General features: G+C 25.5%; 1 protein-coding gene across 1 annotated transcript in view; it reads right to left on the bottom strand.

Moving 5' to 3' along the window:
* Positions 1–3,601: 3,601 nt before the first annotated feature.
* The window catches only part of LOC111625146 (DNA-directed RNA polymerase III subunit RPC1-like), a 68,801-nt gene continuing 60,490 nt past the window's right edge, over positions 3,602–11,912 (bottom strand). Inside the window, 6 exon segments of the mRNA XM_023368191.1 lie at positions 3,602–3,665; positions 4,141–4,240; positions 6,045–6,156; positions 6,580–6,762; positions 7,478–7,564; positions 10,326–10,477. Coding sequence (XP_023223959.1) covers positions 3,602–3,665; positions 4,141–4,240; positions 6,045–6,156; positions 6,580–6,762; positions 7,478–7,564; positions 10,326–10,477 — 698 coding nt within the window.

The raw sequence follows: 11,912 nt of genomic DNA, 5'->3' as shown, positions 1-11,912 counted from the left end.
ATCAGAAGGAGTGAAAGTTGACAAAAACTTCCTTGTCAAATGGGGAGAGGTTCAGGAGTTTACCAACACTCATTATCCAAACAGAGCTGAGGCCAACAGGATCAATGATCTCTACAATGACACCCTTGCCCGTCATTTCCGACAGGTGCTGAAGAAGAGAGAGAAACAGACCACCTTGGACATGTTTTTCAAGAAGCCAGCTGCCAAAAAACAAAGGACGGAACAAGAGGAGATGACCCTGCAAGCTCCGGTAGCCTCTCCTGAATCTGACTCCGATTAAAAACAATAAAAAGAGACCTTCTGCAATGTGTAAAAAGTCTGTATCTGTATGAATGTGTGAAAAAAGTGTTCCTCTACCTCCTCACATCTGACTACCCAGCATAATTGGTGACTGCTCCATTTTCATTTTTTTTTATAGTACAGTATGGTTGTTTTATGCCATGGAACGAATTATATGTTTTAACATGTATTTCTATGGGAAAATGCGTTTCGTATAACGGACTTTTAACTTAATGGACATGCACCTGGAACAGATTAAGTACGTTATACGAGGCACCACTGTATATTAAAGTTCTTTACTAGAGATATAAGGTTTTTATGGTGTATAATTACAACTTCAATAAATAAAATGTGATAAAAAAAACTGTCATCTGAATAACCTATAATTCATTGATAATTCTTTTTATTTTTATAATTCTTTTTATTTCTATTAAGTGAATTCTGACAACAAACTAATTATAAACATTTAAAGCAATAGCCCTAGATTGACTGTAGAATGTTTTTTGTTTACTCACAACAGCATTACTTTCTGCCATTTTGTAAACAAAATTAGAACTAAAAATAACATCATAACAATTTTGATTTACTTGTTTCATTTTAAAGCTCTATAGTGTAGATATTTGTTTTATATTAATTAAAGTAACATTTGTATAGCTTAAGATTTAAATTATTATTACATTATTTAAAGTTAGAAGCTAACAAAAATCTAAACAATAATCAGATGAATAAATCAGTTTCAGCATTCTTCTGGAGGGTCTGACTATTATAATCTGTAGTCTTTAGATATAGAATTACACTGTTAGTTTGAATAAGTTGGTTGACAAGGAACAAAATATTTTTTAAACAAATTTTTATCAGACCCTTTCTACTTTATTTACCAAATAATACTAATAAAATATAAATACAGTGATCTCTCAGTTATATGACTCTAAAGGTACCAATGATTAAAGTTGTATAAGTGAGAGAGTTGTACAAAAGAGAGTTTGACCAACTTGAATGAAAAATGTTAAAAATATAACTACAATTATGCCATTTTAACTTGTTTTATCTAAACATATAGCCAGCAGCCATTCTCTTTCTGAAAACAGATGCTATGTCCAGTATGCTAATCCTCTTTGCTTTATTATCTTCCTGGGCACCTGTTTGCCTTATGGCAAAGTGACCTCACTTGGTTCTTGTGATTGACAATCATGACAGTAAAGTGAGTGAAAAATACAATATTCTGAAACATTTATAGGGGTGTACAACTGAGAGCATCATTTAACTAAGAGTCATTCAAATGAGAAATTTTAAATGTTATCTCTCCTAGGCTTCAGCCGAGACCAGTGAAAAACATCTCCAAACTGAATGTGTCACTTAAATTTGAGGCACATAAGTAAGAGGTCACTGTATTTGTTAAAAAAAAACTAAATAAAAATAATTTTAAGCTTGTTTATATAGCATAAGAATGACTGGTAAAGCAGACAGAAAAATGAATATTGCATCAGTAACAATATTTTTGAAGTTGTGAAGATTGGTATTAATTGAACACGTTAGTCAGAATATTTTCAATATTAAATTAAATTTCTGTTCTGAGTTTAGTAAGGTTTAAGCTGTGTTTATTTCAAAATAAAACCTTCAAAAAGGTAAATAGGAATGGTCAGCTCTTGAAAGAACTGTTAAATATATGCAAACTCTTTCTAGATTGTTGGGTGGCTTGGTATTGTTATTCTCTCTTGTTGTAAATCTAGGCAACAAATTGCAACTCACATAAGTCCAAAACAATCCAACAAATTCATTCAAAATTTAAGATATCCATAGAACTCATTATGAAAGCTAAATATTTTAAATTTCATCCAAATCAGTTCACTAGTCAGGGAGATATTAAGGATCAAAGTTGGCACTTTTAACATGTATGAGCTTTACTACAGAGAGTAAAATATAAATAAAAATTACAAAAAAATTTTTATTACACATTGTTATTTTTAACAATTTGTATTAACATAAATTTTTAAAAATAGATTTTATGTTAATACAAATTAAAAATTAATACAAATGCAAAATTGAGTTTCAGTTTTTTCTAGGGCAAGATAATAAATTTAAATAATAAAATTTCAATATAATTAAAAATGTTTCTTCCGTCAGTAGCTCATATAACACTATATTTTATACTATGGTAATTTCTTCTATTAAATCTATCTTAATCACTCTTAATTTCTTTAAATTTGTACATTCATATGGAATATGCTTTATTAAAAATGAAATGCTACAAAATTTAGAAGTTTCCTAAAGCAACAATATCTTCCTTTTATTAATAATTTCATTGAAATAAATACATTTTAAAATTTGGATAAACAAAACATTTTTGAAGTGGTTTTTACACATAAGTCTAATTACTGAAAGAAAACTGCTCAGGTATAAAGCTAATATATAATTTTCTGCTTACAACTACCTAGCAAAAATATCAGATCCAACAAAACATAGCATCAAAACTACAGAATGCTAACCTCTTACTATATAGGGCCACTAGATAGTGTTACTTAAGAAAAGTGAGAGTAAATAAATGTAAATTTTACTTCATTCTTGAATAATTTTCATTTTAAATCCCTTTAAACAGTTTATTCTCTTTGTTGAGTTAATTGGGTTGCAATTTGAAAAAATTGTAGATCTATAAATTCCTACTGTCAACCGCCTGTCTGTCCTTCTTTAATCTCGAGAACAAAGTTAGATATTGATAGATGAAAGCCGAGACAAGCTATGAAAATGAGAGTTAGAGAGATAACTGGTATGACTTAATTGCTAAAGGAAAAGTATGATGTACAGGGGCAAGACACTACTAATTTGAAGGTGGAGAGCATATATTTTAATTAAATAAATTAAAAAATATAATGTGAGATAATTCATTCATATTAAAATATAACTACAATAATACATATTTTTTATTACTAAAACTATTGTAAGTATTAACAGTATGATAATGTAAAAATTGTCATTTTTAAGTTAAATGTATAATTAAATTCACTAAGGTATAAAAAAGGCATAAAAGTGGTACTATATATATATATATATATCTTTTATATTTGCAATTTTACAAATATCCAAACTTGATAGTTATGTATTAAAGCAAATGACTGCCAAATTATATCTGGCTATATTACTACTACTATTATTAATTATATGCTACATAATTTGGTTCTAGAGGCAAGCATTAGGTACCATCTTTTGTTAAATTTAATAATTATAATTAAATGAATATTTTAATAACTAAGAAGGTTCTGGAAGAATTGACCCAAAATGGGTCTCAAACCTGCAACTCCCACTTACCATGTGGTCACATTGCCAGTTACACTACCTGATCTTCTGTACGATCCTTGCTTCCAGAACTTATAAATAACCATACTTGGTTACTTATTAATATATTATTTTAATCATAATTATTATATTTAGGATGAAACAGTGTCAAATTACTTAGCATTTAATTAATAATAGTAGTAATAATATAGCCCTGATATAATGTGGCAATTGTTTGGCTTTAAAATTTGTAATTTTTAATCTGAAATGGACATAGCAATCCATTTTATCTGAAGTTTCAATTATCAATGGTAGCATTGATCCACTTTACCTCAGGTAATTGGAATGCTATTGTATTTAGTTTCAAAGATCACCAAAATTATCTTTTAATGAATTTTTACACTATTTAAAATGACTTTTAAAATGAATTTTAGCTGAATAGTCTTCTAAATTTTATTAATTCTAATTCCTATACTCTATTATCAGATTAATTCAAAGATTTCATTGAAATAATTTTCAATTTTGCATACTAAATACAATGAAATTTCAAAATATATTTAATGTAAAAAATGAAAAAAAAATTAATATGACATATTTTTAATTGTTAGTAAAGTTTACCTTGCAGCTTCAATCCCAAGAGTCTTTTCTACTTCACAAGTATTATTAGAAGTTGTCTCTATTCCTTTTACTCCTAGAATCATTTATAATTTTATTTATAAAAAATAAATTTATTTATAACAATAATTTAATCTTTAAATACTACTATTACTGTAACTGGAGAAGCACTAAACTTACATAATAGACCTACAAGACCTAATAAATTTACATACTACAAGATCTTTGCATCAATGCCTCCAAGAACACATAACATTGATAAGAAAGCAACAAACCACCACTGCTTTATCTACTCTAACCTTGCAGACACCCATATACGTCTAGACCAGGCAAACTTATACACATATCAAATAATGAAGCACACATATGGAATTTAGAAAATTCAAAATTTACAAGGCAGCAAGAGAAGAATCTGCCATCAACAACTCCCTGGCTTAGGCATGGAGGGCCTTATTCAAAATTAAAAAAATTACACCACAAAATCACACACATCACTAGCACAAACCAACCAATCAGGACTTATAAATGTTGAATTTTAAAGATTCCAACACACGTAGTGTTTTATTTTTAGAAATGAAAACTAACATTATTCTGTTTGAAAGACTTTAGAACTTTACAAGACGGGGCTTAAGACCATCAAAAACATTTGCTGTACAGTGTAAATATTAAATTTTACTGCTAAAGTGCAAATGTATTATGTAAGCTTAATAATTTAATCTTTATAGTAATCATTTTCATAAATAAATGATTAAATCTTCTGTCTTTCAGTAAAAATATTCCAAAAAATTTTATGAATGCTAAAAAAATTTAAAATCTTTATTTTCATCCTTAGTTAAAATTCAATTTTATTTAATGTTTGAATCAAATGTTACTCTGTTCTAACCACTTGATGCTTGAGAAAGGCATACTACATGCTGAAAACAAGTTATTTAGATAATTTTAGAATTCTAAATATTAATCATAGTTTTATATGTAATCATTTTTTATAATTTATATAAATAATTTTCAATCTATCTATTTTTAAATTCTATTTTTATTCTATTTATAACTTAATATTCTATTTTTAAGCTATTATCCATCATTGAAAAAACATAATACATTAACTACATTGAATCAAATGAATTTTTTCATTAAAATCAACAGAGAAGAGTTAGGAACTGTTATCAATTTTCCTAATTATGTGTATATTTGCTAATAAATAATTATGTGCTAATCACAAAAAGAACTATAATGGATAAGGGATAAAATAACAAATAATACAATATTGTATTTTTGCCAGAAAAATTATCATGAAAACTATTTACTAATGAAATTACATTTCGTAAAATTTCATTATTTATATTTTATAATTATCTTATTCTATATAAATAAAGTTATATTGGTTTCATTCACTGACATTAATTAAATAAATCAGTGCAAACTGTTAATATTAATCAAAAACTTCTAATTTTTAATTATAATTACAATAAAAGAGTCATTATTTTAATTTTGTTTGAAATTTACTTTTACAAACTCATCTTTATAATTCAGTTTGAAGCTTTGACATTTATTAAAGAAATTTCAATGAAAAAAGTTATTTAATAATATTAAGTAAATTTAACAAATAATACCCAAAGCTGTCCACTTCATACGTAAACAGTTATGAAATACATTTGATAGTGATAAAATTATTTCAATGTTGCATTGCATGCCTAGCAGATCCTTTTCAAATATATAAATTTAATGACAATATTGTTTCTTTCCAATATAATTTTTATGTTAATTCTTAAAACAAAATTGTTGTTAACTTTTTGTAATTGATATTTATTATAATATGAAATTTTATTACACAAAATATTTTGTAGAGAAATAAGAATAAATTCATTTAAAAATTTTTTTACCAGGAGTAGTTAATACAGATCTAAGGCCATCTCCCTCAACTAATAATTTATAACAAGGTTTTCCTTTTGAATCATCAATGTGTATCACAGCACGAGATACAGTAGGCAGACCCTATAAAAATTATAAATTTCATAACTCCAATGAATTACAATAAAGTTTTAAAATTTTTCTAATATACTACATATAAAATGAAAGAATAACTGATATTAAAGAACTCGATTCCATTTTTATTCTAAATCTTTCAAAACATATTTGCTTATAAATATTAAAATACTACAGAAATAAGATGTAGTGTCTATTCTACATATCTTTTTATATATTCATTGTTAATTTTATTATTAAAATAAAAACATATAAAAAATCTTTTAAGCTAATTACTTAAGTCTATATTATTTGTGTTATGATATATACAATTTCATTAAAATAATGATAATTCCAGTGATTCAAAATTTCATTAACTTGAAAATGTTTCTCAATTCCTTCCACTTTCAGGTATTAAGAATCAATTGTAATATGATTAATGCAATAACTTACTTTAATAATTACAGATGGGAGTTGCTCTTTTAATGTCTGCAAAACATAATATATTGAACTTTTTGCTGTTTCGGATGGTTTCACAGTTAAAATTGAATCACCAATTATTGATACATTTTCTTGCTTCACTTTCAATTTTGAAGTGCAGATAGAATATCGTATAGTTTCAGCATTGACTTCTAACTAAAAAAATTATATGTATTTTAATCATTCAAAAAAAAAAAAATTATAATTTATTTAATTATCAATATTTAGCATAATTTATTTATAAGTCATGATATATAAATATAAATACACAGTAATACCACCAAACAATTACCTTAAATAATCAGGCTATAACTCTGCTAATTTCAGATTAATACTAAGTAATTTGCTACTAGAGGTAGATATTAAATGTCATCTCTTAATTAAATTAATAATTATAATTTTAATAATTTAATAAATAATTTATTAAACTATTAATGTATTTATTAAACCAATTTCCTGTATTTTAGATCTATATCCAACTGAAGAGGGCTAAGTAAAGATAGCCAAAATGCTTCTTGGGATATGTTAATAAAAATGGTCTAAATAGCATAACAGTCTCATGTATGATAAGCCTGTAAGTTTAAATACAATATATACTGCTGGCCAAGTAAAATGCAACACCATGTAGGACTCTGAATATTGCAGGTTTTGCATTTTACTTAGCCAGCAGTGTATATATAAAATAGATATGTTCAAACAAGAAGTGTTTTAATAATACTATTATATTCTTTAGTAAGTTTTATTTCTAAACTTGTTTATCAATTTGAAAACATATTGACTTATAATAAAATCAGTTTTAAAATATATTATTATGTAAGGTTATATTGTCAAAATATCTATTATTATATTTATATTAATAAAAAATATTAACCTTTAATAATCGTATCCTATCCAGATCTAATTTTATTAACATAAAACAATCATCAGGTAAGAACACTTCTTCCATATATTCTGATACCTATAATAGTAATAATCTGTTAATCATATATTAGCTTAAAAGAAATTTTAAAAAATTTAATTTTAATGAAGAATTATGTATAAATCTTTAGCTTTATTACAATGAAATGATATCAATCAAATTTTATTGAAAGAATAACATAAAATAACAAAATACTATTTATATTATTAAAATGAACAGAATCATTAAATAGTTTGAATGAATTGATGGTGTAAAACAATTCAACCAATAGGTTAAACAAGTTAACACTATATTCTAATTTAAAATATAGTAATTCATCAACTTATGCAGATTCAAAATATGCAGTTGTGATACTTTGTCTTATAACTAGCAATGCTATCTATTATGTGTCATTTTGAATATAAACAACAGATAAGAAACATTTTAAGAAAGTAAAAGTACAAAATTTTCTTTTTGTAAGATGATGTTTACATGTAATTATCCTTTGAAATGAATATAAATGTAAAAAATGCATCATATTTAAGCACTATTCAACTTACACAGAAATATTTGAAATGAATTAGCCACATAAGTTTATGCTCATAAGTTGAGGCACAGTGCCTCAACTTATGTGGCTAATTCAGATATGTGGCATTTTATGTCTGTTCTCAACATACAATGAATACAAATGAATAATGAAGAATAGAAATTTAAAATTTATTAATTTTATAATAGTTATCATAGTTTTCAAAATTATTAAATAGAAATGAAATATTGTCTTTATGGTGTTAAAAATTTAAATTAAAAAATTGTATTTTTTTTTTACCTGAAGATGATTGTTTTATCATCAAAAGTACTTATAAATATGTTTGCTTTTTTTAACTCAATTTTCATTTTTTAATGCCATAAATGACAGTACAGTCATACCCCGACTTACGCGAACCCGGAGTTATGCGATTTTCAAATCTCGTCGATTCGTTTTTTTGTTTGAGCGCCACACAACTCTTGATTATTCACTCCCCCCACACTATTGTCCAGCTTACATGTTCGGACGTGTCGCGCGGAATCGACGCATAGCTACAATTTATTTTGTGTAATTTATTTCTGTTTGTTATATCTATGGAGACTTGAGAGACTCTATGTGGGAATTTCTTGTAACCGTGAACGAACTAAAAGGCGAGATAAGATTAACGAGAACATTTATTAGCTTATATACAACCGATTTGGATTTTACACAAAAGGCATCTGCAATCGTAAACTATTGACGAAAAAAGTATACATTTATCAGATAATAAACAAAGACTCATTTTGTAAACAATTTACCTTTTGTATATACAACTGACAAGATTACCTTTCAAATTATAAACAGACTCGATCTCAAGCGGTCTTTTGATCGTCGGACATACAAAAGAAATGAACAGATGGTGCCTAACTTAAGCACGGTTTACAATAACGAATATGATTAATCTTAACACTCTACTATGTCATCCAAACGAAGTAGAACTGATTCTTTTGCATTAAACAAGAAAAGAAAAACTTTATTTTTGGAATGTAAAGTTAACATTATTAAAGACTTCGATACAAAAATGAAAATTTGTAAATTGGCAAAGAAGTTTGATCTACCTGAATCGACGGTCAGAACAACTATAAAAGGTAAAGAAAAAATTCTCGAAGCTGTAAAAATGCTCAATCTTTAAATTCAAGCATCATTCGTAAATGTCACGGTATTATCGCTGAGATGGAAACAATGTTAAAATTATGGTGTAATAATCAAGTTAATGTGAAAAATTGTATAATAATATAATTTGTTATACGTATGCATTATCTAAGATTTTATTAAACATTTTTTTTCTAAATTATTGTTTTCTTTAGTCTCCGGTCCCAATTAAAAATAATTTGTATGTATTTATATGCAAAATTATACCCCGACTTACGCGAATTCGACTTACGCGGTTATCGCTCGATCCCACCTATCGCGTAAGTCCGGGGTATGACTGTATTTCACTTTTATTTTATTTGTTTTGGAATGTACCTAGATATATTACATTTCAAAATTACTCTTCAGTAATAATTAAAGTTGGTATTTAAAGGTTTTGTTGTTATTTCAAATAATTCAAAAAAAAAAAAAGTCAGGAGCTAAATTAAAACTTTCATGATAGGATACTAAAAACTTATTATTATTTTGCAACTATTCACTAACAAATAATATCAAATGACTAACAAACACATATTAAGGTAAACAACCAACAAATAATTTATAAAAAGTTTAGAACTAATTTAATACTAATCTAAATTAGAATTCTTAACATTTTTTATTCTAAAATTGTTTACTCTGTAATTATTTGTGTTTAGTCAAGAAAACATTGTTTTCTAAAACAATGTTTTCTTGACTAAACACAAATAATTACAGAGTAAACAATTTTATCTCTTCCTTGTTCTATATATATGTTCCTTAAAGTATAACAACAGCAGTATCATATAACAACAACTAGTGTTAAACAGCCAACATGTGCAAAAAATAGTGCACATTTGATTTGCTGCTTTTGCCAAAAGATCTTTTTCATTTCTAAATGAAAAAGATCTTTTGAGAATGAATAAAAGAACATATTTTTATGTTCATTTATTCATTCTACATATAATTTAATACTGTATATTTACTGATGCAAGCATATTGAATTATATTAATATTTATTAAATTATATAATTATATTTAAAATTGTATAATTACATTTTTATAAAAACATCTAAAGAATGAAAGAAATTAAATTAAAATATTTCCTAGCAAATATTACTAGATTATTATATTTTTTTATGTACTTACCTCACCAAGCAAAGTTTTTTCAATACGTCCCTTTACTTGTCGTGCTACTTCAGGATCATTATCAACTTCTAGAGCAGCAGTAATAACAGGAGTGCTAATTATGTGATTTGCATTAATAATTTCTTTTATACGTGGAACACCCTGAGTGATATCTGAATGTTAAATTTAACAACATACATATACATACATACATACATACATACATATATAACTTTTGTACAAAAAACAATTTAAATAAATAAACTGACGATTACATGTATAATTTCTAACATAAACTTTATCATAACTGAAATTTAAAAACTTGCCCAAATAGCATTACTTTTGTATAAGTTTTCAAAATTATAAAATTATAGTGGTGTAAAAAAACTATTATTTCTTTTGAATTCATCTTAGTCACCCACTGTACTCCTAATTTGAATATATGTGTATAAACTAATCCAAAAATTACAAAGTATAAAATAAAAGTTCAAAAAAATAATCATAATAATACCATGTATCAATTTTCAATTTCTGATAGGGTGATAGTTTTGAATATCATTCTAAAAATACTGTTTTGAATAGTTTATTTTGATTCAAGTGTTATTATTCCTTTAATAATTTCAAATTAGGCCTTCTCACTTTAATTATGGATTACTTACTAATGAATAACAAGTAAAATTGGTCTCTTTTCTTTCTTTCAAAACTATATAGTTTTATAGATGTAGTTTATAATCATAAAAATGTATTGCATACAAAGTATTTTGTTTTAAATTTTTAACAGTCAGCTTCAAAATTTTCAACTATTTAAAAAGAATAAAATAAAATATATTTTTTAAACTAACAATTTGTTTGTCTGTAAAATTGGTTTTTAAAATTTTTTAGATCAGATATGCAGATATAGGTATTTAGACACTTGATTATCTAGTAGTAGTTATTGTATAGTTAGATACATGAGTATATGATTATATTCAGCTTTCCAAAGCTCAGCACTAAATCAAATCAAGTATGGCAATTACTTAGTATACTTACAGAAATAAACTGCATAATTCTCTTATTTAAAATCTTTCATTTAAATTTTTAATTGTTGTTAGTCTATAGTTTGTCTAATGAAAGAACATTCAAGGTCATTTTTGACAAATTAGTTTCATTAATGATTAAGACACATGATTTAATAATTGTCATGCTAATAACATTGGTATAAATTAAATTTTGACAACAAAATTAATTATATACATTCAAAACAATAATCCTAGTATGATTATGCAATGTTTTGCTTTGTTTACACACAATAGCATTACTTTCTGCTATTTTCCTAACAAAATCAGAATTTAAGATGATGTCATTACCATTTATTGTTTCTATTTTAAACTCTACAGTAGTCATTTTATATTAATTAAATAATTTAAATTTTATTTAAATATTGTTATTGAATAACTTTCAAGTTAGAAGACACTGGTGAAATAAATCCTTGTTCAACATTTTCTAAAATGTTAAACAAAGAAATTGGATGAACACAATAAAATTTCAATATCTTATTGGATAGTCTGATCATTAAAATTCATCAGGCTTTATCACACAAGGAAGTTTATCTTTTATTGAATATATAAA

Source organism: Centruroides sculpturatus, unplaced genomic scaffold, assembly GCF_000671375.1.
Source record: "Centruroides sculpturatus isolate CEXI.00-Female unplaced genomic scaffold, Cexi_2.0 scaffold384, whole genome shotgun sequence".
Taxonomy (NCBI): Eukaryota; Metazoa; Arthropoda; class Arachnida; order Scorpiones; family Buthidae; genus Centruroides; species Centruroides sculpturatus.
This window is presented reverse-complemented; position numbering and strand designations above follow the sequence as displayed.